General features: G+C 43.5%; 1 protein-coding gene across 3 annotated transcripts in view; it reads right to left on the bottom strand.

Annotated features, from left to right (window-relative positions):
* The window catches only part of PLG (plasminogen), a 57,752-nt gene that overhangs the window by 4,006 nt on the left and 26,329 nt on the right, over window positions 1-27,417 (bottom strand). Inside the window, exons 6-17 of one of the 3 annotated variants that reach the window (XM_019549996.1) lie at window positions 25,802-25,922; window positions 23,706-23,824; window positions 22,765-22,927; window positions 21,244-21,374; window positions 18,989-19,184; window positions 12,804-12,967; window positions 11,818-11,966; window positions 10,606-10,699; window positions 7,262-7,382; window positions 5,257-5,331; window positions 1,466-1,606; window positions 572-678 (exon numbers count right to left, since the gene is read on the bottom strand). In XM_019549996.1, the coding sequence (XP_019405541.1) occupies window positions 572-678; window positions 1,466-1,606; window positions 5,257-5,331; window positions 7,262-7,382; window positions 10,606-10,699; window positions 11,818-11,966; window positions 12,804-12,967; window positions 18,989-19,184; window positions 21,244-21,374; window positions 22,765-22,927; window positions 23,706-23,824; window positions 25,802-25,922 (1,581 nt within the window). Of the gene's footprint in view, window positions 1-571; window positions 679-1,465; window positions 1,607-5,256; window positions 5,332-7,261; window positions 7,383-10,605; window positions 10,700-11,817; window positions 11,970-12,803; window positions 12,968-18,988; window positions 19,185-21,243; window positions 21,375-22,764; window positions 22,928-23,705; window positions 23,825-25,801; window positions 25,923-27,417 lie in introns of all 3 variants that reach the window. The other 2 variants (XM_019549997.1, XM_019549998.1) reach the window with 2 other exon arrangements.

Raw genomic sequence — 27,417 nt, 5'->3', positions numbered from 1 at the left:
GTTTTTTATTACATATAGATGTAGAGAAGAGAGGGGTTTCTAAGAGGAGGGATATCCTGGCAACCTGGAATGGAAAGGCCATTCTTCACGTAGGGGAAAATGTGTTCAGACCACAGTGGGAATCTAGAGAATGCCATCAGGGTAGAACTGAGAGCACAGGATAGAAGATCGTATCAAACAGGGAAAAGGGAAAGGTTTGAAAGGGAGGTTGAGGTTTTAACTGAGTGCAGACTTCTAGATTAGATTGCTTGTGAGAGAAAATGAGGACAAGACTAGAAAAATATCCCTCCAGTTTGCTTCAACACCTACTTTAGGGGAACAGAAAAGCGAACAGACTGGGCAAGGGCAGTTGATTTTTAGATTTGATTCCCCTTTTATTTGTACTTGTTTTAACTAATCAATGTGGGTTTGCATGATGTGAAGCGAAATGGAATGAACTGCATTGCCCTGCAATAATTGATTTATGAAAAGTGCATTAATTTGTGTCGTGTCCTCCCCATGCAAGATGGTTAGGCATTTCAGATACAGATTGTACAAATCCTGTGAAGAGCAGTGAGAGAGTGTGCCTCACCTTGGGTTTCTCCCCAACCAGTTACATAGCATTCGATTCTGCCTCCTATTACTGAATCTGCCTTCGGCAAGCAAGTTGGGATTACGTAGTCATTGATCAGTGCAGGACTGAAATAAACAAAAACAAGAGGTAAAACTTGTAACATTTCTGTCTCTGATGTTATGGTCTAGCTTCTGTAGGGATGTGGTGCTTGGTGGGCCATGGCCAGTACTGTAGAAACTAACTCCCTCCTTCCTCAAGGTAGAAAGAGGCACAAAGCACATGATTTTCCAACTCTGTTGGTGTTCTGCTCCCACCCACTAGCACCTCACTGGAGCTGCAACAGTGGCTGCAGACAGGCACTTCCTTTTTAGTCTTCCTAAACCTGTCCTCTCCCTCTCTCAAACTAGGCAACAGGATCAAATGGCTTTTGTTGCTGGGACCTTCCACATCCCAGAAGGCAAGAGCAGGGTTTTCCTTATGTCTTGCCTAGTGATTCTCAACCAGGATGCTGTGGCTTTCCAAGGTGCTACCAAATCTTTTAAAGGATGTTGCAAGGTTTTGATGCAATAAGCATATAAGTGCAAGCTCAGGTTTTTCCCTGCCTAGCTGATCCCCCACCCCACTGTCCAGCCTCTGCAAAGAGGCAAACACTATAACAGATAAATTAGTTTTTAGAACTGCATGCCACTCAATTCACAAATTTATGGAAGGCTGCTTTGAGAGATGCCTGGAGTCCAAATAAGAGGTGTCTCAAGTTCAAAAAGGTTGAGAACCACTGGTCTAGCCTAACATATATATTAACATACAGTCACTTCTACACCATCTGCCATTTGTAAAATCTACATCCAGATGAATACATTCATGACTCCAATGCAAAAGGGTTTAGGAGGAAACCTTTGGCTGAAATGATACCTGCTCAACTTCAGCAAGGCAATGTCTGCTGTGCCTGGCCCCTTGAATAACTTTTCAACATCTCGGATTTGCAGAGATGGATCTCTCTTCGCTTCATGGTGAAGTCCAAGGAAAACTTTGTATGAAGCAGGCCTTCGGGACCTATGAGAAATAATCACATAGGGTGAAGTTATATGTACATATGCAGGGCTTTCACCCCAGTTGACTCTACAGCTTTTTCTAGAGAATCATTGATGGATGAGAGTTAGATTAGCCTGCTGTCTTCTACAAAAAGTAAGCTTGAATTTTTTTTTAGATGTTTTGCTCTAATCGTCATCTGTTGCCAAATGGAAGCAGTGCTTTCTTGCTGAATCTGTAGACAGGGATCTCCAACGTCTCTATTATTCCTCAGAACTTTCCCAAGCAGCAGCCAGGGAAATGAAAGCAATTCCACAGAGTCATTGAGACTTCTACCAGGGAACAATGAAAGTCTCAAAAATTGTCATGGTCTCAGTCTTCTGCTCCAAGATAGGAGCAGCAGCAGAGTCAGATATTAGAGCTATTTAGGAAGCCTTGAAATAAAGAATAAGGTGGGAAGAGCACAACAACCAGGCGGTCAGGAAAAGGGTATAAGTTTGTTGACACAAACTATTTTTGCAGCAGTTGCCATGGTGGGGGATAGACAAAGTAGTTGGAGTAGTTGGCCAAATTCATCTGGCTCCAAAGGCTGGATGACTAGTGCAGGGTCAGCCCCTGGGCTGGATCAGGCCCTCAGGCATGCTGGATCCAGCACCTGTGGTGCTTGTTCCAGGGCCCATGCTGCATGTGACATCCATTATGCCTGGTCCAGGATCTGCACCACATTCAGCATGGGTCCTGGACCAGGCACCAGGTACAGCATGGAACCTGGAGTGGCCAGAGCAGGCACTACATGCAGCAAGGAGCAGCTATGGTGGAAGTGAGGGCAGGGTCCTGGGTTCCATGTGCAGGGCCAATCCGGCATGCACCATGCATGGCCCGTGGTTCTACTTTGAGACCTAGCCCACCTGCCAGTATCTGGCCCATGTGCTCTATGTCTGACACCCCTTAAACAGAGCTACAGCTAGCAGGAAATTTGTCAAGCTCATCATGAAAAATAGTTTATAAATACATTAGAAATAAGAGGAAATCCAAAAAAAGTGTAGGTCCCTTACTGAATGGGGAGGGGAAATCTAAAAATAGACAATGTGGAGGAGCATACTGTTCAATACTTTTTTTTTTTACTTCAGTCCTCACAGAAAGGCTGGTTGTCAGATGAAGAGTACAATTAATATCAAGGACTGAAGCCCCTACTCGTCGAGAGTAGGTGGAGAACAAATCAGATATCATTTAGTTAAACTGGTGTTTTCAAATTAGCAGGGCTAGGTAAGGTTTGCCCTAGAGGACTGGAATTTAAAATAACTTTGATAAACTGAAAAATTGACTAAAATAAATAGAATGAACTTCACTAAGTGAAATTCAAAGTACTACATTTAGGAAGGAGCAATAAAATGTACAATCATAAAATGGGAACTGATTGGTTTGGCTGCAGTACTGTGGCAAAGGGTCTGGGGAATTATAATGGAGCGCAAGCTGAATATGAGAAACAAGATCATTTTGTTACAATTCCCCCTACCCCACAGTCCTCATGCTAGAATGTATTTATAAGAGTCTCACATGCAAGTAATGGGACATGATTCTTCTATTCAGGACTTCTGAGGCTTCAGTTTTGGTCACCATGCCTTAAAAGAGTTGTGGACAACCCAGAGAGAGTGCAGACAAGAGCTATGAAAGTGATCAGAGGTCTGGGAAACATGACATATCAGAAGAAGATGGAAGAAGGGAGATTATTTAATATGAAGAGGACTGAAAGGGATTTTATAAAAGTCTTGGAATACAAATAAGAGATTTTTACATAAAGGGTAGTGATCCATGCTTCCCTATGTCCATTGGTAAAGGGACAATAAAATGGATTTAATTTGCAACTAAAGAGATTTAGGCTGGATATTAGGAAGCAGGTTCTAACTGTGAGGGTGATTAAGCAGAGGAACAGATTATCCATAATGGTTATGAAATCTCCATCAATGGACATTTTAAATGTAGGTTAGATAAGCATGGGGTGGGTTTAGACAGGGATGATCTTGTCTAATGGAGAGGGTTGGACTAGAGCAGGGGCGGGCAATTATTTCAGGTGGAGGGCTGCCTACCAAGTTTTGGCAGCCATCAAGGGCCACATGGGTAGCTGCGCCCCTTGACAGGTGCCCCACCCCCTGGTTGCTATCTTGGGACTGGAAGTGGCACCCCCTGACCTTTGCCTCCGGAAGTCCCTCCCCTTGCCTTCCAGAATTACTCTTTTCAGCAAGGAGTTTTGCCATCTCTTAACCAGAAAAATACCAAATTATATTCCAAAAATCAAACATGTACTACAACATTCATTAATTTCATTTCAAAAAATATTTTTGTCCTGATTTACATGTGTTTGTATAGTATACATAGAAGTGATAGTATAATAGCTTAAAATGAAGTCTTGCTTTTGTATATTGTGGGAGGGTGTGGGTGGAAGGGTGGTAGGTCTGTGAGTATGTGGGGTGTGTGTGTGGGATTTGTGGGGGGTGGATAGGTGTAGGGGATGTGGGTGTGGATGTGTGGGGTGTGGGTGCATATGGGTTTTGTAGGGGGCTGTGAGTGTGTGGAGGTAGGGTGGCTGGGAGGGTTGTGGCTTGTGTGGAGGGTGACGGTTTGCCTACAGCCTGCCCTCCTCCCCCTGTGGCAGGCAGAGCCCCTGCCAGCACTCCTGCAAGCCTGGGCTCTGTGCTTCTGCCACTCCTGACAGCAAGGCACTGGTATGGGACTCGTGCTCCCACTTGCTGCCACTTGCCCCCTGTCTGTCACTGGTGCCCTTCTCCTGCCACTTACTCATCCCCTCCTCTTCCCCAGGCTGCTCTGGCACCATGTCCCAGCTGTTCCTGAGGTTCCAGCTCTGCAGCTGGGAACCACGTGATGCTGGAGTGTGGAGCGGGGGGTGAAATGGCTGTGGCAGATGGAGGGAAGGGGTAATGAGCAGGCACACAAAGCACAGCAACAGTCTGGCAAGGAACAGCTCTGGTGGGGCCCAGAGTGGGGCAGAGTACCTTTGCAGATCTCCATCAGGATCTTTGGTACATAAATACTATCTACATCAGTGATTCTCAACCAGGGTGATATGGCACCATGAGGTATGCAAACAAGATTCACAAGATAAATCTAGGCATTTCAGATAGGAATCTACAGCATTAAAACATTCTAACCTGCCATGGTCTTTCTGAGTTCTTTGCTCTATTATTTTTGTATTAAAAAAATGAGTGAAAACTAAGAGTTGTCATACTCCAAGGGGTGCTCAAGTCTAACAAGGGCCGCCTGTAATCTAAAACATTTGAGAACCACTAACCTAAATGATAGCTTGATTGCGCTGATAAAACTAAAAGCTATGATTCTTATGACCAGCAAAACCATGTGATCTGGTCACTAGCTACTGTGTTGTGCATGGAGTTTTGCTTTTTAACGGATACATTATTTAGCAAAGGTTGCCACTTTTACCCACTTTTTCCCTCAAAGAGCCTGCTCTAATTTGAAGGAACTATGATGAAGATGAAAAGACCAAACAGATCAGTTAACCACCATCTTGGAGGTACAGCACAAGATGGTCCAGGCAGGGCAAAGAAACATCTTTCCAGAAAAAACCCCACATTGCTTGTCCTTTAATATTTCTACAAAGCTGTAGGAAGCAACTGCTGCCGATTATGATGGAGGCTTACCTTTCTAAGCAGTGAGCAGCAGTAAGAACCCACTGTGGAGCTATCAGAGTGCCACCACAAAAATGTTCTTCAAAACTGGAAGAAAAAGAAGAGACATGAGTTTTGTTGTATATCATATAGATCATTTCTCCATCACCACTGCAAGGTACAATGCGGTCTTCTAAAAAACTATCAGCCCTTCATATTTGGAATTATTTTTAGCTTTCACAAGCTTCATTCCACAAATGAAATGAGAAATCTTATACTTTCTGTAGTCTCAGATTATGAAAGAAACAGAGAGGTGTTTTAGGGCTGTGCGAAATGGCACTGTTCCATTTCAACTTGAGTTTCAAGGTTTTGACAGAACAGTGTTTTGTTTAGAATTTCATTAAGATTCAAAACCTCTATTCCATTTTGCTTCATCAAAACAGTGATGCTGTTTCAACACTGTTTCAACACTTCACCCATTTGCTATAATGGGGAAGCTCAAAACAGCCGCTCTCATCCGGCAGGCAGATTGGAGAGCCCAACCCCAGGAGAGCTCAGGGGCTGTGCCAGTCCTACCCGGGTTGCGGGCCCGATCTGCCTGCCAGATGAGGGAAGGTAGCCGGATGCTGCCACCTGGGACCGGGGAGCTGGGAAAGGGAACAGAGCCCAATCACTCAGTTCTCGTCCCCAGTGCTACAATTGGGTTGCGGAAATGAACTCAGTCCAGCTGGGCTGGGTTCCCATCCCCTCAGCATTATGATTGGACTGGGGATGGAAACTCAACCCAGCTGGGCTGAATTCCTTTCCCCATCCCAATCGTAGGGCTGGGGAGGGAGACTGAGTGATTGGGCTCAGTTCCCTTCCCCAGCCCCATCACAGTGCTGGGGAGGGGAACTGAGCCCAGGCTCAGTTCTCTTCCCTTGCACTGCGATTGGCTTCCCACAGCCGGACCGTGGGAGATGGGGAGAGCGAGGGCTGAACTCCTGGCTGAGGCATGTGGGGCTGTGGAGCTGCTGGGAGCACAGCCCTGGTTCTCCCTTGTCTTCCACCACCTGGCTGCTGGCTACTTCAAAACATGATACGTTTTGAAACATGTTGGCTAGCCTCGTTTTGTTTTGAGGCTGTTTTTAAGCCCTTCATTTCAATTTGATTTCACTGTTTTGAGTTTGAAATGAGTTGAAACAGTGTCAAATAGAAACAGGTGGTGAAATTTTGCACAGCCCTATTTACTATCCATCTGAAATATTGCAAAGTTGTCCCAATTACAAAAGAGAAGTCTGCATTCAGGCGCATGATGGAAACCGTCCCATTTCTTAATCATTTCATTTGTGACATAATGGGAAAAGGTTGCAAGCTTGCATAGGTGAGAGTATGTGACTTGGACCATAGCATGTTCTTTTTTCCTTGGAGATAATATTTCTTATGGTGACGGGAGAGTTTGGGGGGCATTTTCCCTAGGCCTTTGTTTCTTACTTTTAGATATCTGTATTTACTCACATTTGCTCTTTTAGGGAAAAAATTAAGTACAGCAGTGCATCTATTTTGGACTTTGATACAGCTCTGATTTCAGCAGAAGTTTTGCCAGTTGGAGAAGAACAGGATTGGATATTGCACTAGAAGGGCTGAGAGCCCATATGTACCCATTTCAAATTGCTGGCTCCAATCCTGAATCTCATTCTCCCACTGCAGGAAACCAACATCTCTTTTTCCCTAACACATTTTAGGCTAGTTGGCCTAATCTGTCCTCTAAGTATTTAGCACAAAACGGGAGAGGTTTTGATGAACTAAATTACATTAATTGTCTCAGCACAATCTTCTTAACAGCAACATGAAGTTATACAGCATTTTTTCTTTCACAGATTTTATCATAGAGGTTTAGCACTGGGAAATTTGGGGGTTGGGTTTAAGACCACTCTCCACAGCTCTTAGCTGTACGTTGTAACACAAAGAGTGATGCCCTGTCTTCAAAGATGTTGCTAAGGGCCCCCTGGCAGTGAGCTGCTTTGTAAAGTTATAATGCAGTGGAGAGTATTTATACCTTGTCCTGAGACTGATTTGCCAGGGCCAAGAGTGTGGGTGTGAAACACACCCACCCACAATCCTTTGAGGACACAGCTTTGGTTTCCTTTTGGCTTTTCCACACTCGTATTGAGGAGGAGCTGCAGAATGAAAAAGAAATCAGTCTGAAGAATATTTAAGCAGTTCTTTAGCAGCATTCACAATATATCAGACAAAGGTGGGAGAGAAGATGACCACTTTACAAGTTTTCTAGACCTCCACTGTTTATGCTAGTGAATACACACCAAAAATTGCATAGACATTATTAGGTCACTCTTACCTGAAACCCATAAGAATGTATGTAAGTAATATATTGCTTTCCATATAACAGCACATTAATTTACCTAGAAAAAGTTCTCAGAGAAACATAGCATTTAGATGTCAGTAATCAGGAAATGCAATATGCATTAAACTACAATGAGTAAGAAAGAAGGGAAAAAAGAGAATGAGAAAACATATTCCCCAAAATTGCTCAATACAGTAAGGTTTTTGCACCCCCTGAAGATTCAGCCATAAAAGGTAACAGTGGCTTTCAAAGTAACAAAACCAATCTGTAGCTTCCTGCAAATAAAAGTCAGTCATTGTCCTGGACACATGAGCGGTTTCCAATAGTGAAATTTATATTAGTCTTGTACATTGATATAAATTACACCAAGACTCAGACTGAGGAGATGACCACCTTTCTAAGGCCCCCTTTACACATGCAGGTAAAGGCACAATGGTATCTAATGCACAATTCACACAGTCATGCCTCCTGCCATGGGCAGCTGGTGCCTCCTGAATCTTGGAGGACACTTGCAGAAGCCGCCAACGGCAGCAGCGGCGGGAACGGGACTGGCGAGCACCCACAGAAGCCACCAGCAGTGTTGAGAGCAAGGACGGCTGGTGAGCACCTGCAGAAGCTGCCAATGGCAGCGGTGGCAGCCCTGTCCAGGGGGCACTGGCCCTGCCGATGGTGTTGGCGTCGGCCACTGGGGGGGGCACCGGCCCTGTCAGGAGGGCACGTGCACCCCTGCACACCCCCTAAGAGTCACATATGCTGCCATGCCTCATCGCCATGCCTCCTGCCACGCCCGGGTTCCCCCTGCACTGGCAAACTCCCACAGCTGGGAGCTTCATGCACCCCAGTTGAGGGGCTCCCCCCCACACACCCCTGGGGCTGGAGGATCAGGGGTGTGGTGATCTCCCCAACCTGAGGGTGCAGAAAACCCCTGTGGCAGGGGGGATTGCTGCAGGTGTGGGAACCCCTGGGGTGGGAGGATTTTTGTGATCCTCTGGCCCTGCTGGTTTCCCGCACCCCCAAGCCCTAGAGATCACAGGAGCTATGATCTACAGGATCCAGGGGGGTTCCTGAGTGGGAAACCCCTGGGCCCTGGGGATCACAGCTGCCAGGATCCCTAGGGCCTGGGAGTTTTAAGCTAGGCATGGTGCACCCCTGCCCTGGGACCCTGCACACATGCAAATTAAAACTCCATAGCAAGCAGCTTTAAAGTTAGTATTCATTTTGGAGGTCTAACCTTATAGCTAGCTGGAGCTTTTTAATTGTGTGATAGCTACTTTGAAAGCGTGGCTGGTCTCCAGGTAATTGTGCAATGCCTGTGACTTGTAGAGGGAGCTTAAGGGCAATTACTGCAGTAGGTGTCATTACAACATCTCACCACTAAGCAGTAGGGAGCCGATAATGTGTACCTTACACAGATGGCTAATTGTAGACATTAAAACATTAAGAAATCAAAAAACAATAAGGGTAAAGGGAGACATAATTTTTTAAATGTTTCAAACTAGAATGAGTTTTGAAAAGTTGAAAAAACAGCGCATTTCAGCTGGCAACAGAGGTACACTTCAAACCCAGCATGTCCTGCCTGGAGCACTCAAAAAAATGTATGCAATGGCATGCTCTTCAGCCTGGGGGTGAGGCAGGGGACTGTTGTGACCCATAGTTCTGCTCTTCTATCCCCACACAGGGTCTGAGGAGCACAGCAGATTGCCAGCATGGTTCTGCAGCCCAGACTCCTAGAGTCACCTCTTTCCATAATATTGGTTTAGATGCTTCCAGGGAGGGAAGAAAGCTGGGCTCAGGCTCGCTGGCCTTCCAACTCCAGTGGTTTTGAGGTCTCCTAGTACCAGTGGTCCGGAGTACTCAGAGCCACGGCATCCTGAGTGCCACAAAGCGGGAGCTGCTGTCCCTGCAGCACCTAGGGTTCCTAGAAACTGTGTATGGGGGCACTGCAGTGTGAGATGCCTGAAAGACAGACAGAAGGTGGGATGAAACGCTACAAAATAGTACCTGCTCCCCCATAGGTATGTTTTTATCATGCTTTGCGGCATTTTATCCCACCTCTCTCTGTATGCTGCTGTTCTGGAATGTTGCAAGTATTGTATCTGTTCACACCCTTGCACTAGTGTAACTTACCCCGGTATATTTCTACTGTAGATTTTTCTAGGAGTAACTTTGTGCCAGATTCAAGTGAGTTACATCAGCGAAGGGCTTTATGCCATCTGTCTGCTTCTTGTTTACACCAGCAGAAAGGAAGATTATACCAGTGCAAATAAGGCATGTGCTCTGGGTAACAAAATATTGCTATTTTGACCTTTTTTGTTCAAGGTTCATGCTATATTCTAGTTCCTCCAGATTGCTCTGAACTCTTTTAAAAGGAATTGCTTTTGTATTGTGTGTGAAAAATTCAATCTCCACAGATGTCTCTGTTGCTTAGGACATAAGGGCTATGTCAGTTCCAGCAAGAGATAATTACTGCAGAAGAAAAAGGCACAAAAAATCTAACATATAAATGCTGCTCTTGAGAAACATATCTGTAAAGTGAAGACTCTAAATGTAGAGCAATCCCAGTTTATTTGTTGGGAGACCCAGCATAATAAACCAAGAGAACAGGGGTTTTACAGTTGTGGTACATGTATTTTATACCATCCCTTATTCCACTTGCCTGTTCTGGTCTTTGCTTGGTTAGGGGCATCAATGTGTGGAAATCATTGTGTGTGCTGCTCACAAGAACACACATGGCAGGTAGAGTGGACAGAAGCTATCAGTTCTTTGGGGCAGGAACCAACTCTTTGCGGTGACAAACCCTGGCCTCTAGATGATACTGAAATACGATTGAGAAACCCAGCTAATCTGGCAGAGATTGAATGTTGCCCTGTTGTTAAATGTTAGCCAATTATTATAGGCAGATATGGTATGCAGCTACAGTTTCAGATACAGAACTATTGTTAAAGACTGCTTGGCTTGAAAAAATGAAACTACCGATCACTATAGTTTTCAAAGAATGTTAAAAGGGAAGAAAAAATAGTCTTTAAAAGGATAATTACGGCATTTGGGAATTTCACAGTAATCCCAGGCTTTTCTTAGGTCTGTTGTGTAGCACCAAGGGCCATTAATATCTCCATCAGGATTCCTGCAATACTGTAAAAAATCACAAAAATAAATGCACAGTAAAAATCCTGAATATTAAAAAGGGAATAAAGATGCCTTTTTGATATACGCTGTTACAATAATATAAAACTGAATGTTGAAAGTTTTTTCCAGGTGCTTTTTCATGGCCTTGTTGATAACTGAGTTTTTTTATTTTAAAATTCCTTGCTCTCTTTTTCTCAAGGCCATTAGAATAATTTAGTGAAACAGCATGTAAGTGGAATGAATGCAAGTCTACAACCAGGCAAAACTCACACTAAAGAGCCAGGCTGAAGATCCTGTTCATCTTGTGGGCCTCAGGGAAGTGGGATTCAATGTAAAGTGGGGGTTTTCTAAAGCATTAGATGTTGCCCTGACTCAGTAGGTTTAACCATCATTAATTAGGCCAATGCTAAGTGCTTTTCAAGATCTCAAGAAGGTGGCAAGGGGCATCTGTGTGATGATTGCAAAAGGTCTTGTTCACCCTAGAACTCCACAGATGCTCGCAAGTCTCTTTGGCATAGCTTGCCAGCACACTTTTATCCCAAACTGCAAATGAGTGCTTTAAATGCCACAATCTGAGCAATATATAAATGCCTTTTACCCCCTCAAACCTCATGCTCACTGTGGACATACCCTAAGAAGGTTTCCAAATTGGATAAATATTTTTTTGGTGTTTTTTTTCTCCCTGAATAATCATACCCAGTGGATTAGGACAAGACCAAAAACATCATTGGTACATATTTATCTATGCAGGCTTTCATTGGCACAGGCATTTTTTAGAAGGCATAACTGGGAGGAAGGTACTTTTTGGGGTGTTGAGTATATAGAGAAGATGGCATTACGTTAGAGAACCTTGATCTTTTATGCATTCAGAATGTTATCTCAATGCATTGTGTCACCTGAAAAAAGAAATACATCAAACACCCTATTGTTTTTACTGCACCACATGGTTAATCTACTTTTTGAAGGCTCACATGGAGAAGCTTGGACAGGTTGCATAAGAGTAAGAGCTTACAGAATCAGGTTCTGAAAATGATTTATTGAACTACAGAAATGTCCTTTAATACTTGACAGACATGTCATTGTGGAAAGGGAAAGGAGCATGAGTTGCCATAACAACTGCTTACATTTTGTTCTAGGCCTGCATGCGGATGGGTCAGTGGAGTAAAATACTCATGGGTTTGTGGCGTCTGAGAACTCCATGCTTGACAAGTCTTGCCACTCCCAGTTTTTGCTATGGTGCCACGATAATCCTTACCATTACCCAGTATGCAGTCTGTTAAAGAAAGAGACAGAAGGAGAGTGATTCTTTCTTTTCCTTTATCACTGGGTCAAATCCAGAGATTGTATCAACAAGTATAAATTGAAAAAGTAACCGACAGTGGGTTATAATGCGCTATATGATACAGTGGACTGGGATATTGTTAGAGGAATCCAAAATCTTGTTTCAAGATGGCTGGTGATTCAGGAAGATATCCATCTATCATTTGTGCTTGGGTCACATTTTGGATCCCTTCTTCGTAGCCATGATGCTTAGATTTATTGATTGGTTTTAAAAAGGAAAGGTTAAAGTCAGTGTCCTCTCGTGACTCTGTGACTTGGAACCACACCTAAGATGGGTTCAAAATGTCAGCTGCACTCGGGCAGAGTAATAGTTCTATGGAAGTTCTCTATTGACTCCTCCCAGGCATACCTGTTTGTAAGGCCAGAATTAAAATTTTTACAAGGTCAAAAAATTGAAATGTAAATGCACATTGCCTAGAAAATCATCATCATAATTATCAACAAAATCCCTATCACACCTGTATTTGTTCTTCCGACTATATTATCAAGTTTCTTTCAATATTAGAAGGTCACAACACCTTTAAAGTCTCTGTTTTCTTGTTCTTTCCTTATGAAAAGTCCTAACTGTATAACTTTTGATATAGAATCTCTGTTTTACAAGTCTGTAGTGCAGCTCAATATACTAAAGATGGGTTATAATTGTCTATTAAAATCTATCATAATGTAGAATAATTTCTAAAAATCCCAATTTTTTTAATCCACAGTCAGTTCTGTAGAACTTTTCCACAAGGGTTATATTTTTCTGGTTATTGGACATGACGAGTCATACCTGTGTCTGATTCTGTTGTTGTCTGGGTTGGCTTTTGTAAAACTGTTTGTGTATCCCCACACTTCTTCAAGTTGCAGAACTCCCATCTCACACTTGGATCAGTGGTGTAACACCATGGGGCTCTATCACCATCTGGATTTCTGCAATAATTCAGCCTCAAGTCCCTACAAAAAAAAATACAGCATATTTCTGTCTATGCCATAGCTCTAAAAGAACTTATGAAAACCTACAAAAGAGATGTGGGTACCTACAGAACACATATGGTATATATTTATTTTATAGCATATACTGCAGAAATCCTTATGCTACCAAATAGAATGAAAAATTGTTTATGCTTACGATATTAGCAGAAGGCCCATGGTTCATAATCCATCATAGTTGTGATTATGAGGAAACATAACACAGCATTTGCTGAATATCAACCAAAAATGATGCCCAATATGTCAATTTGCCAAATAATGCCTGAGATCATAAAATTATTATTTCCTAATAGGCATGAATACATGGATGCAATTATATAAATTACGTAATTATTTATTAATAGTCAAGCAGATCTATAATGCTTTAAGAGTGGGGCTATTATGTTTAAAAATCAAAATATGTTTTAAAAGACAGCAATAAAGAAAGCACAAGGTCATTTCCTCAAAACTCGTACAATATAAAGAGCAGAAAAAATTTATAAACAGAAATAACTTTATGAATAGGAATCATCCGATTGAATTCCATGGGACTCCTCCCATGCAAACCTGTTTGTAAGGTCAGTGTTAGAATTTTTACAAGGTCAAAACATTTTCTAATCCTGAATCAGGACAGTGTGTCAAAATCTCAAAACTTCATAAAGAGAAGACCCAGAAAAAATCTGCCTTGGATGAATGGAAACATTTCATTTTGATCATTTCAAGATATGCTGTTTTAATTTTGCCTTTTTAATTTAAAAATACCGACTAGAAGTTTAATACAATTTCAAAACAGAAAGCTGCTTAAAACTGAATATTGATGTTTTGTTTATTTTGAAAAACATTTTCATAGAAAAGTAGAACTGGAAGTGACATCAAGAGGTCATCTAGTCCAATCCTGCCCCCACCCTTCAAGGCAGGATCACCTCTGTCAAACCATCCTAGACAAGTGTCTGTATAACTTGTTCTTTAAAACTTTGGGTGCCTATACATGAGAAAGGAGCCTGCTCTGACATGCTGTAATTTCAGTGCATCAGGGCAGACTCAGTTAATCAAATTTGCTGAAGTGTGGCAATTATTGTGCTTCAGCAGCCTCCCACCTCTCACGTATCAGCATCCCCACGCTTCAAATAGTGGCAGGAGCACTTTATCTAAAGCTCCGGGTGCTTTAATTAGTGCAGCTATAGGAGCCTCTCTAATTAAAGCACTCCCTCTATGCCCCCACATCCAGAGAACATGTATAAACACTAGGGCTGTGCAAAGCTTTAGTTGCTGATTTGATTTGAAGGAGATTCGGCCTGATTCGGTGGCTGAATCTCAGAATCAAATCAGGAGACCCTTTAATCTCTCCAAATTGAATGGAAGCCTCCAGTCTGATTTGGAGATATTTGACAATTCAGGCATAGACACAGCTTTATATGTTTTTTCTACATACCTTAAGATACCAGCCAGCTCATGAATGCTGAGATGGTGGGGCGGATGGAGTGTCCCACAAGAGTGTGGGGGGGTCCCCACACGCTTGGTGGCAGACCTGGAAGTGGACCAGAAGTATTTCCAGTCCACTTCCAGGTCTGCTGTGGAGCACACAGGGGACCCCTCCTCCCCCCCCATGGTGCCTCCTGAGTGTGAGGGGGCACCCAGGGTTGCCCCATGGCAGATCGCCATGCCAGGGAGCTGGGGGGGGGGCGGGTCCCCCATGTGCTTGGCAGAGGACTCGGAAGTGGACTGCAAGTACTTCTGATCCACTTCTGGGTCTGCTGCCGAGCACACAGGGGCACCCCCCACACTCCTGTGGGATGCTCCATCTGCCCCACCATGTCAGCATTCATGAGCCATGCCTGGTACCTCAAGGTATGTAGAAAAAACATATAAAGCTGCGTCTATGGCCAAAATCACTGATTCTCAGAATCAGAATCAAATCTTCAGATTCAGATGAATTGAATCAGGACAGTGATCCGAATCAGCAAATTGAATCACTGTCCCCCAAATCGGGCTTAATCTGAATCAAAAAAGCCCACTTTGCACACCCCTAATAAACACCAGCCCTCATACAAAATAAGGATCGTAAGATAGCAGGACTGGAAGAGACTTAACAAAGTCATCTAGTCCAGCCCCCTGCTCAAGGCAGGATCATCCTTGACTAAGCCATCTCAGCCAAGTGTCTATTTAACCTGCTCTTGAAAATTTCCAGGGATGAAAATTCCACAACATCTCTAGGTAGCTTGTTCCAATGCTTGATCACCCTCATAGTCAGAAACTTCCCCCTAATTCCCAAAATAAATTTCTCCTGCTAAAGATTGACGCCATTGCTCCCTGTCCTCTACAGTCACAAAGAAAAGCCCATCTCCATCCTCTGTGTGTCCTTCAGTTAGTTTAAGAGTGCTATCAAATCCTACCTCAGTCTTCTCTTCTCCAGACTAAATACCCCTAATTATTTCAGCCTTTCCTCATAAGTCTTTCTTCCCAGGCCCTAATCATTTCTTTTCCTTTGCACTGGACTCTTTCCAATCTGTCCACATCCTTCTTGAAGTGTGGGGCCTCAAAAAGACACAGTCCTCCAGGTGAGGTCTTTCTTGTTCATACAGCCTAAGATTCTGTTAGCTTCTTTGGGAACAAGAGCACACTGTTGATTTATATTCGACTGATGTTCCACTGTAATTCCTAGAGCTTTCTCTGCAGTACTGCAGCCTAGTCAATCATTCCCCAATTTGTATTTGTGCATGCAATTATTTCATCCCAAGTGCAGGACTTTGCACATGTCCTTGTTTAATCCTGTCTGATACATTGTGGACCATTTTTCCAGTCTATCCAGGTCATTCTGGATCCTAGCCCTACCCTCCACAATTTCTCTAGGTAGTCAATTACTAAGTTTGACCACACTTATACCCAAAAAGTTTTGCTGATTTCCAACCTAAACAGCCTGTGCTCCAGTTTGATGTCATTATTCTTAGTCACGTTCCCTACAGCCACAGAGAAAATCCCATCTCCATCCTCTTTATCATGGGTGACTGGTGCCTTCTGAGTCAGGGGGAGCGCTTGTCCTCCCAGCGGCCAGTCAGTGACAAGGGGGTGGTCCCCCACAGCCAGTCGTGCACACCAATCTGGAAGCAGCGTTCCCTCTAAGCTGGCTTTAAGAGGGAACACTGCCCAGAAGTGCCAGTGGCACTTCTCCTGGTTCCCCCAATTCCCCAGCTGGTGGTCTTAGGGAGGGCACCAACCCTCCCGCCTGCCCCCACCCCCACCTGCTACCTAAGCAGGGAACGTTGCTGTGAGGGTGCTCTCAGGTGTGCACGTGCAGCCCCACGCACCCCCCATGCATCGCCACTGCTATTTGTAATCATTTTTCAGGTATTTGAAGAATGTTACTAAGTTTCCCCTCATTCTTCTTTTCTCCAGATTAATATCCCTAGCTCTTTCTGCCTTTTCTCATAAAACGTGCTTTCAGGACTCTAATAATTTTTGTCTCTCTGCACTGGATGCTTTTCAACCTGTCCACACCTTTGTTAAAGTGTGGAGCCCAAAACTAGACACAGTTCTCTAGGTGAGACCCTCACCAATGCTCAGTAAGGTAGGGTTATCATTTCCCTTTATTTGTAAGTGATATTTCTGTTAATACAACCTGGTATACTGTTGGCCTTTTTTGCAACAAAAGCAACTGTTGGTTCATATTCATCTTACTGTAACCCTTAGATCCTTCTCTACAGTTATGCAACCTGACCACTATTCCCCAGTCCTACCTGGAGTACTGTGTCCCTTTTTGGTCTTACACTTTGGATGGAATGAAGTGGAATAAAACACAATACAGACTAGCATATTGGTAACTATCTATAACTTCCATTACATGAGGAATAAATGATTACTCATTGAATCTGTATAGTCCAAAGAATTTAACAAGTAAACAGTTTGTGAACAAAACTAAAAAATGCAAAGCATAATACTCATTTCCCATATTCCAATTATGACCATTGTTGTAACACAGTATATTTACCTCAAGAATATACATACTACACATTTGTATAACTAATTTTGTAATTTGTATAAATAATTTAATCCTTTTGGATTTTTCAGTGCATTGGATTTTAACAGGCACTAATTAGCATACTCCAGCCAGCCTATGCATCTCATGTATCAGCATCCTTGTGTTTCAGAATGGAAGCGGGGGTGCTTTAACTCAAGCTTGCTTGATGAGCTTGAGTTAAAGCACCCACGCCACCTTTTTGAAGCACAGTGGTGCTGATACACGAGATACTGTGGGCAATTTAATTAGAGTGGCTCTTAGAGCCACGAATGGTGCATGGCCCTGGCAGCTGGGGGGACACGGCTGCACCGGTGGTGGCGGAAGCGCAGCGACAGGAGCCCAGCAGCGGTGAGTGGGGAGCTCCTGCAAATGCCGCCAGCACCGTCAGTGGCAGGGGGGCGGGGAGTGGCGAGTGCTGACCATGGGTCAGTGACCATCCGCAGGTGCCACCGGCAGCGGTGGCCAGGGGCAATCAGGGACAGCCCACAGACACTGCTGGTGGCAGGGTGGCAAGCGGCAACCCCTATGCATCGCCTCTGCTTAGAGCCACTGTAATTAAAGCTTTACCTCCCTCCACCAGAGTACATGTAAAAACACCTTCAAATACTTAATGAGGTGTACTTTTCAGCATCTGAGCAGAATTTGGTCATGTCTGATCATTGGAAGAATTATGATAACTTAGTTATTTAAGAATAAAATTAAGTTGTTTTTACATTTATCCCCAAATTTAAATTTTGTGAAAACTATTTTTTACAGACACTTAGACCCCTGCTAAATATTATATATATTACACAATTAACTGGTTAATTGTGCAATAAATTGAGACTTGCTATATGCACAAAGTAATTATTGCACCATAATAATGACTATCCAGCTTTAAAAAGAGCCAACTAGCTATAAAGTTCATACTTGAAAATGTGTAACAACTCTATAGGTGGTTTTCGTCCAGCTTTAATTTCATACAAGCATACGAAGTTAGGATTGGAAGGGACCTCAGGAGATCATCTAGTTCTACCCCCTGCTCAACCCAAAATCATCTCCAACTAGATCATCCCAGCCAAGGCTTTGTCTACCTAGGTGTTAAAAACCTCTAAGGATAGAGATTCCACAACCTGTCTTGGTAGCTTGGTTCTGTGCTTTACCACACTCCTGCTGAGAAAGTTTTCCCTAAATGTCCCTTGCTGCAATTTGAGACTACTGCTTCTTGTTATATCGTCTGCCACTACTGAGCAGTCTAGCTCCATCTTCTTTGTAACCACCCTTCAGGTGGTTGAGAGCTGCTTTTAAATCCCCCTCAGTTTTCTCTTCTCTAGACTAAATATGACCAGTTCCCCCAACCTCTCCGAGAAATCATGTGCCCCCAAACCATTTTTGCTGCCCTTTGCTGGACTCTCGCCAACTTTTCCACATCCATTCTGTAGTGGGGGCTCCAAAACTGGACACAGTACTGCAGATGTGGCTTCACCAGCACAGAATAGAGGGGAATAATTACTTCTCTCAGTCAGCCTGCAATGCCATTACTAATTCAGCCCAGTATGCTGTTAGCCTTCTTGGCAACAAGGGCACACTGCTGACTCATATCCATCCTACTGTCCATTGTAACCCCCAAGTCCCTTTCTGAACATGTAGCAGGGCCCTTAGAATAACAGAAATGTTCCCACATTTAAAAAATAGGAAAAAAAGTTATGTTTTATCTAGTATATTCTCTTTCAGCTTTTCTGGTAAGAAGATACGGCAAATGGAATTAATTCCACTGATTTTCATTGCTCACGCTCGGTGAAATGTAATATTCTAAACAAAGACCAAAAATTCTGAATCTGAAATCCTTTAAGTGATATTAGATAACATAGATATAGAACACATTAACAGATAAATTTGTTTGCAGAAATGAATTTTAATTTGACACAGTGTCCATCTAAGTAGAAAGTAAAATTAATACATTTTCAAAAATGCCTGCACCAATATTGTGATGATGACTGAAAGAAACATACGCATTTGGGAATGCTGCTGGGGTTTTCTTATGCCTGTGTGGTGACATGGACCTCCAAGCTTGGCATCGCTTTCCTGAGACAGTCAATGAAGTTTTGCCACGATAAGTCACACCACTGCCTTGAAAGCAATCTTCAGTGTGTGGAACCTGCTCTTGCGCAGCTTCAGCTTCAGCTTCAGCTTCAGCTTCAGTTTCAGCTGTAGTAAATAACAGAAACACTCTCTTTAATAATGTTTTACACCAATATTTATAAATGATAACAGAAAAAAAGAGAAGATGTGTGAGTGATTAGCCTGGCTGTTGCAGATGGCTTCCTATGACAAGCTCATTCAACCTAAGGTACTAAGGGAGCATTTCCTGAGATATTTAATGGTTTTCATGGATTTTCTTCATTAGAAGCATTTGTACCTCGGTTTCACTATTTTTCTATATAGATTTGTTTGAAGTAGGGGGTCAAGAAAGTATACGTAAGATCCAAAATACAGGCAGTCCTCGACTTATGAGTTACAACATTTTGCACTTACAATGTTTATAAATTGACACTTTGTTTCAACTTTATGACATCAGTTTTGACTTTACAATGTTTGAATAAGTTCGCTGCATCGCTTATCTCCTTGGAGAACATCTGTCCAAACTTCCTTGGACACTCTTTTTAAGAAAGCAGACAAGACTCCAGAAATATCTGCAGCCAAGACTCCTGAGAAGACTCCAGCCAAGAACCCTTCAAAAAGTCCAACCACGAGCCTTTCAAAAAGTCCAGCAAAATCACCTCAAAGAAGTCCTTCCAAATCAATATAAATACATTCATGTAGCTATATTACTCATCTATAATTGATCGAGTACAAAATTCTGGGGTATTTTTGGTGAAAATAGGGTATCAGGCCTTGGTTCAGGAACAAATCCCCCATTTATAACATTGTTTCTTATGAGAAAATTGGTTCTGAGTTACAATGTTTCAACTTCAGATGTGTTTTTCAGGAACTAATTGTGCTGTAAGTCCGAGGACTGCCTGTACCCCAGATTTGGGGAAGGCGCTAGGGGTGGAGAAGAAGGAGTTATGGCTTTGCACTAGGTGTATCTTTACTTTATGAAGTGTGCTATGCTTGTGATAAGGATGATAATTTCCTTCTGATTGGATGAAGAGTCTTTTAATTTTTTTTAATGTTGTATAGGTTAGGATTCTTAAGTGAATGGATGATTTGGGCTGGATTTTTAAGGAGTTGGAATTTGGAAACTAGTATTCTCTCTTAAGCTTTTGCAGCTTCTGTTGATTTGCTATATACTGGGTGCATCTACTTGTGCACTTGACTGTGGAGTTGACTAATTAGCTCTGCAGTACAGCATCACTGTCTACATGTGTACCTGTATTAGGGCACAGTAAATTAATTAACTCTGTTTAAAGATAGTATTGTCCAGGTCAAATACTGTCCTACAGTGAAGTAATTTATGCTGCCTCAGTGCATGTGTAGATGGTGATTGGGGTTGGTTGGGGCATGAGGGTGCTAGAGTACAATGGCTGCTTGCCAGCTAGCCATGCACTATAGCACCCTTGTGCCCCAGCCAGCCTGCTGCTGCCATGCAAAGCCCAGGGCTGACCTCCAGGCCCCCTGCCAGCCCCAGCTCTAACTGCTGTAGCCCCAGGTGCAAGTATAGATGCTGCACCATTAACTCCGGCATGAACTGCACCAGAGTTTATTTCTGCATGCTGATTGCAAATGTAATGCACCCACTGGCTCCCTGTTGTTATGTCTTAATATACTTGAATATAGCAAGCAATTTGACTCATTAGTGCCCTAATGTACTGCTATTCTACTGTACTTGTAAAATTAGTTAGAATTTTTGGACTAAAACCTTTTCTCACCAAACAGCAGGGTTTTAAAAACTATGCTTATATCTTTAATCAGAAAGTTTGAACTAAAACAAATTTGTGCTCAATTTTTTTTTCAGTTTGTATTTCTGCTTCCCTTTCATCACATTTTTCTCTTTTTTTCTACTGAATGCAATAGAATTAATGACATTCAAGATTTTTCCTGTTCAGTTTTTCCCCTTTTATTTTTTAAACTCTTTTCATTCTGTTGTCAAAACCTTTTCTGACTTTAGAAGAAAGAACTAATTGTGAAAGAAAAACTACAGACCATGATGAATAAGCCATCATAATATAACTGAACAAAGATGTATTTGGGATTGTTAATAAAACATGACTGTCACCGCTGTTCCTTCAGCGTCCACATTTCAGATGCATCCCATTCTTCTTACCAGTGATTTCCACTTTTGTCTCATCACAACTAGGTATGCTACAATATTCCCATCGGACATCTTTGCTGGTAGTGTAGCACCAAGGCCTACTCTCACCATCAGGGTTTCTACAATAGTTTTCATTTAAGGCCCTGAAACAGAAAAACTATGTGGAAATAAAATTCTCATGAACATCAAATAATGGACATGTACTCAGGAAAGGAGGAGATGGAGATGGGGTGAAAAATTTTCTTGACCTGTTTTCTATTGAATTAATTGGTAACTGAATACTGCAGGTAAAATGTTAATTGATGACATTTCTTTATGCTATAGATTACTGCAGTACGCTATTGGTTTTGGTCTGGTCAACAATCTAGATCAGCTGAAGACATTTTCTGATACTGGAAACTACTTTTCATTGTGTCTCTGTAGCTACAGCACATCGTGAAAGAATAAGGGTGGCAGGAAAAATAACTTGTCTAACTTCCTTACTATACAAAGAGACACATGGGCCTGAAATACAGTAAAAGGATGGATGTGAGTGGGGAAAGGAAGACTAGGAAGAGGATGAATAAGTACTTGAGAATAAAGGAACAAAAAAGAGGAGCAACATAGGAGAAACAAAAATAAGGTTCAAGAAATAAAGAAGTAAACAAGAATAATGAGCAGAAATAGTTTGGGAGAAAAGAGAATTTAGCAACATAGTTGAAGAAAATCATTCCACTTTTAATTTTTGTATCTAGATCATCATGAAATACTGCATTAACTTGATTCTAAGACAAGGTCTTTTCCCCTGTTTAACATGGGGGGAAAGCCACTCATCTTAGAATCAATGGAGTGGGAGAGGGGAGAAGGGGTACGTGGCTGTTGTGGCTCAGGCTCCAGCCTCTACCTGGGGTCATGGCCATAGCCACAGCTGCTGCCTTCTTCTACCTACCAGCTCTTCCCCTTATTGCCCTACCCATGCAGCCCCAATTCTTCTTGCTTCCCCACCCCCGCTTACCCTTCCTCCACACCGGCAAGATCAATCCACACTCGAGTCCAGACCCATAGCAGCTACATGCAGCCTGTGTAATTGCTACAGCGGCTGGGCTGGGCTGGGGCCATGCTTAGTGCCACAGGCTATGATGAGGATGGAGCCGGCTGATGTGAAGCAAGGGTAAGGGAGGGGGAAATAGGGAGCAGAGGCTGGGCCACGAGGGAGGGACGGATGCTGTGAGGGAGGAGGTAGGAAGAGGGCAAAGTTGGCAGGCGGACAGGCATAAGCAGGGGACAAGCTGCTTGACCTCTCCACACCACCTGCCCAACCACTGCCTGCTCCCCTGCAGTGAGAGGGTGGGAGGATGAATTAAAGATGACTCTCCAATGTTTAGATTCTATACATGGAAAATTTTTATAAATGTATAAAATTTCTATGTATAGAATCTAATTATTGGGGGGGGTCATTTAAAATTCAGGGTCAACTTAGAGTCAGGTAAATACAGTAACTGTGTTCCTAGGTACTTCTGTGTGGCTCTGGAGAATAAAGATGCCTTGACTTACTTGCATGGGTAGTTCTCAGGGGTCCGAGCATGTTTGTGAGGAGCCTGAGAAGCCCAGTTTTGACAAGTCTTTCCTGATTCTGTGATGGCTATATTGCCTCGATAATTATCTCCACTTCCTGCAAGACACTGAAGGCCTGGTCCAGTAGTTGGTGGGGGTGTAGCTACAACAGAAAAAACATGCATATACATTTTTGGAGAATCCCAGGACTTGTAACAAGAACCCCCGGTTCCAGTCACGAGTGGAAGGCTAATTAGCATATCATACGGATCCTTTGCAGGGGTGTCTGAGCAGTGCTGAGCTGTGGGATCACCGTGGCTTGAAATGCTGTTGACTCTGCTTGGGCCCAGCCCAATGAGATATATAGCATATCATGAGCCTCTGGCTTTGGACTAATATCATACTTTGTGTGTATTGTAGGTACAAAAGCATTGCTTAATGTGTTTATGGAGTACCTGCTAAAACTTACAGCAGGTTCAAAAAAGGTAAAATGCATCAATTCTGGATGAACTACCTATATGCAAATTATTCTTGGTATGCTTGTTTCAAAATCAGTGTTTTCAAATCTGCTCCTCACTTCCTTGTGCTTAGGGAGAGCAGTAGGAAGGGAGAAAAGTAGCTGGAAGGGGAAGAAGCTGGGGGCGGGGGTCAGAGGGCAAAGAGAGTACCTGACCCCCCCAGATTTAGTTTCTTTCCTGTAGCAATGGGGAGGGGGGAACAAATTCAAGGCAAACTTCCAATAATTAGATGCTATACCTGGAAAATTATAACAGATCTATACATTTTCGATGTATAGAACATAATTATTAGGGTGCCATCTTATATTCAGGGTCATGTTATATTTGAGTAAACATGGTTCTTTTAATTTGAGTTAGTTAATATGAAGTAAAATCAGAGTTACGGCTTGCTCCTTTTTAACACTTGTTGTATGTAGTACTTACCGCAACGTGGAATGTTACAAAATTCCCAGCGTTTAGTTGGATCGATGGTGAAACACCAAGGCCGGGGCTCCCCATCAGGGTTACGGCAATAATTCATCTTCAAATCCTTGTCTGGCAAACTGATGATTAAAAGTCAAAATTAAGAATATGAATTGCTAGTGGCTGGTGGTGTGGCTTGCTTCTCCTATGGCACAGTGGTCTATTTCAGCTGCTCAGATGCTTGGTGATGAAGAGGGATCCGGGTTTTCCGTTTGCCATGGAAAACATGGTAAAACCTGGATGATCTCATTTAAAGAAGAAAAACTTGGATTTTCTCCTTTAAAGGAGAAAACCACAGGAAATGGTGGGTTTCGCCTTGCAGGCTGGCGGAGTTCTAGTCTGCAAGGAGCTAGAAGGAGTGGGAGCAGGGTGATCAGCGGGGCCCCATGTGCATGTGTACATGAACACATGCACATGGCTGGCAGGAAGCCTAGAGAGCGGGTCCCACAGGTAAGTTGGGGGGTGCGGAAAGCGGGGATTGAGGCTTCCACAGTGAGGGAGGGAGGGATGGAGAGAGTTGGGTAGGGCCGGGGCTCAGGCTAGGGCTTCTGCCCAGCTGGGGTGGTACATGGGGCTTGGGGTCTGTGACCCAAAACCCAGGGCCCAGGATCAGGGTGGGAAATGGGACAGAGCAGCATTCAGCTCATCCAGGGGGTACGGGGGACTGGGTCCCCACTGCTGAGTGCACTCCTGGGGTGGGCATGGCAGGCATGTACCCCCCAGATTTGTGCATGAAGCAGGGGCAGGGGTGGGCTGGCTGTGGTGGGCTTGGGCTCCCCACCCTGCTGCCTCCCAGTGAATGGGTCCCAGTGCAGCAGGGCAGAGCAGGGTGTGGAGCTTGGTGCCACCACTGCGAACCCTGTGCAACCATGTTGAAGTAGCCCTTGCCCTCCCAGCAGCAGCAAGGGCCACAACCCCACACCACCACCCCCACTGCTGCCAGCCGGCGGCTTGCCAGGGCAGCACTGGGCTCCTAGTGGCAGCACTGAGCTTCCCTGCCTGGCCCCGCTCTGCTGCATCAGGTCATAGATTCATAGATTGTAGAGTTGGAAGGGACCCAAAGGATCATCGTGTGTGACCCCCTGCCCCAAGCAGGAAAAGGACTGAGGCCAGACAATCCCAGCCAGGTGCCTATCTAAGAATTCCTTCCCTGTCACTTCAGTCACCCCTACTTGACTCAGCCAGGACTTCAACTCAGATCTCCCACATGGTATGCAGAAACCCTACAACACAGCCACCACTGCTAAAGAGGCCTGGGAGGCAGGGCACCAGGGCAGGGAGCCCTGAGCCTGCAGCAGGCAACCTGCAGCGCCCTACTACCACAGGCTCTGCTCTGGCCATGCCACCCATGGAGCAGGGAGAGCCAGGCTCTGCACTCTGCTGCAGCAGCTACTGCCTCCCACAGGCAGCAGCTGGGACCCTGGTGCTGCTGTGGGAGGAAGGGGGCCACAGACCCGGGTCCCTGGTGCTGTAGCCCTGGCAGCTGGGGGCCCCCTCCAATAGGCCTGGAGAGGGTGGAGGGCTGTGTGTGGGGAGTGAAGGGCACCAGCAGGGCCCAGGGGGCTGTGGGATTGGAGTGAAGGGAAATGGTATGGGCAGGGCACTGGCATATCAGGGCTTCTCAGCACCACAAAGCAGCAGGAGGGACAGGCACTGCTGGACCACCATCAAGGTGGGCAAGGGGAGCTCTGATTTTACATGATAAAAAACCCCAAATCAGATCCCAAAATTTGTAAGTATTTAGAATTTATTTTATTGCATTTATTCATCGAATGTATTTTATTGATGGCACAAAGGAAGTGCCATATATTTACGAGATTCAGGCATGGGTAGGTTTCCAAATTGTTTAAAAATTGTAAATATATCAATAAAATGTTGTGTTCAATTGATACATATATATATAGTGGTGTTTCATTTTTATTGCAGAAAACCACAGGTTTGGGGGGTTTCAATCAGAAAATTCATAAAATTTTTATCAGAGAATTTGCTATTTTTAAATAGAGAAAACCAGGATCCCTGGTGACGAGTGTGGTAAATCTGCACATGTAGCAACTTACTTTGCAGGGATGTATCCATGAGAATGAGGCTTCTGAGCATCCCATGGCTGGCACTCGAGCCCAGACTCTGTTCTGGAAATGTTGCCTTGGTAGTTCTCCCCACTGCAATGCATGCACTCTTCTGCATTGGTAAGAACAAATGGAAACAAAGAAGCAGGTAAGAAGTCAGGAGTATGACTGGCCGTGTGCACTTCCTTCTTTACTCTGTCATCAGTTCAAGAACTCACTCCGAGGTTAAAAATATACTGTAATCATAAAAGGTTGGTTTTTTGGGGGGAGAACTTTACCTAATCAATTATATTTATTTCCTCGATTTATTTAAAAAGCTAAAAAACTATAGTGAATGTTGAACTAAAAATGGTTTCATTTTGTAAAACTAAGATTAAAAAACTGATGCCTTATTCTATTGCAGTTTTATACAGACAACATTTCATATGCAGACAACAAAATGTGGACAACAAAATTGTACAGTCTATAAATGGAATGTATGCCATCCTTTTGCTGGGGAATGGCCATTTCTGTTGAATTAATGGGTCAGAAAGTGATTTATGCAATCAGCTACTCTGTACTTCTTTGTGATCAGCCCAGATGATACCTATGGATTCACATTACTAGAGATGCTTTCTCTGGTAAACTGGGTAATAGAACTCTGTTTCCAGGGGGTACTGAATTATGACATTACCTACTAACACTCTTTCAGTTTAAGAATAAGATCTTGATGGATCCAAAACCTCCAAATCAATGTTTCCGGTGTTCCCTGAATTTACTTAAGGGAGTCACACCCAAGTTCAGCAGAGTTGTCTACATGGGGCATAGCAGTGGGACAAAGGAAGTGCCATATTTATGAGTCTCAACTTTTTTAAGACTTCAGGTACCCCTTGATGGGCTCAAGGTACCCCTCAGGAAGCTTGAGGCATCCCTCTGAAAATGACAGCTCTTAGTTTTCATTTGATTCTTGACTACAGAAAATGTAATTCTGTTGCAAAAAAAGCCACAGCTCCACAGCAGGTCAGAATGTTTTCAGCTCTATGGAAGCTCTGTGTTTACTTTGTGAATCACGTTTACACACCTAACAGTGCTAACATTGTGACACTCTGCTGTACCCTTAAAAGAATCTCAAGCCCTTCAAGGGTATCACATCACACTGGTTGAGAATCACTGATTTTAAAAAATGAGGTGCACCAAGATCCATCTTTTTATGTGCCAAGCAAAGGAACCCTGAAACCTGTAGCAGCTGAAGGCTGCAAACAAGAATAAAGTCAAATACATGCAAGGGGTACAAATCTGCAAGGTATTTAAGCCAATGCCTAAGTTTAAGGTAAAATTTGAACTGTTGATATTGAGTGAACTATTCTCATTCCTTAAAATTTGGCACATGCTTAAGTGCCTACTCAGTTAAGGACAAAAACTGTAACTCTCTTAGCTATTTCATAGATTTCATAGACATTAGGGCAGGAAGGGACCTCAGAAGATCACTGAGTCCAGCCCCCTGCCCAAAGGGCAGGAAGTCAGCTGGGGTCATAGGATCCCAGCAAGATAAGCATCCAACTTGCTCTTGAAGGTGTTCAATGTAGGTGCTTGAACCACCTCCACTGGCAGGTCCCGAGACCTTGGGG

This window comes from Crocodylus porosus, unplaced genomic scaffold (genome assembly GCF_001723895.1).
Source record: "Crocodylus porosus isolate Cpor-Errol unplaced genomic scaffold, CroPor_comp1, whole genome shotgun sequence".
Classification (NCBI taxonomy): Eukaryota; Metazoa; Chordata; order Crocodylia; family Crocodylidae; genus Crocodylus; species Crocodylus porosus.
The sequence above is the reverse complement of the archived record's forward strand: the minus strand, read 5'-3'. Positions and strand labels throughout refer to the sequence as shown.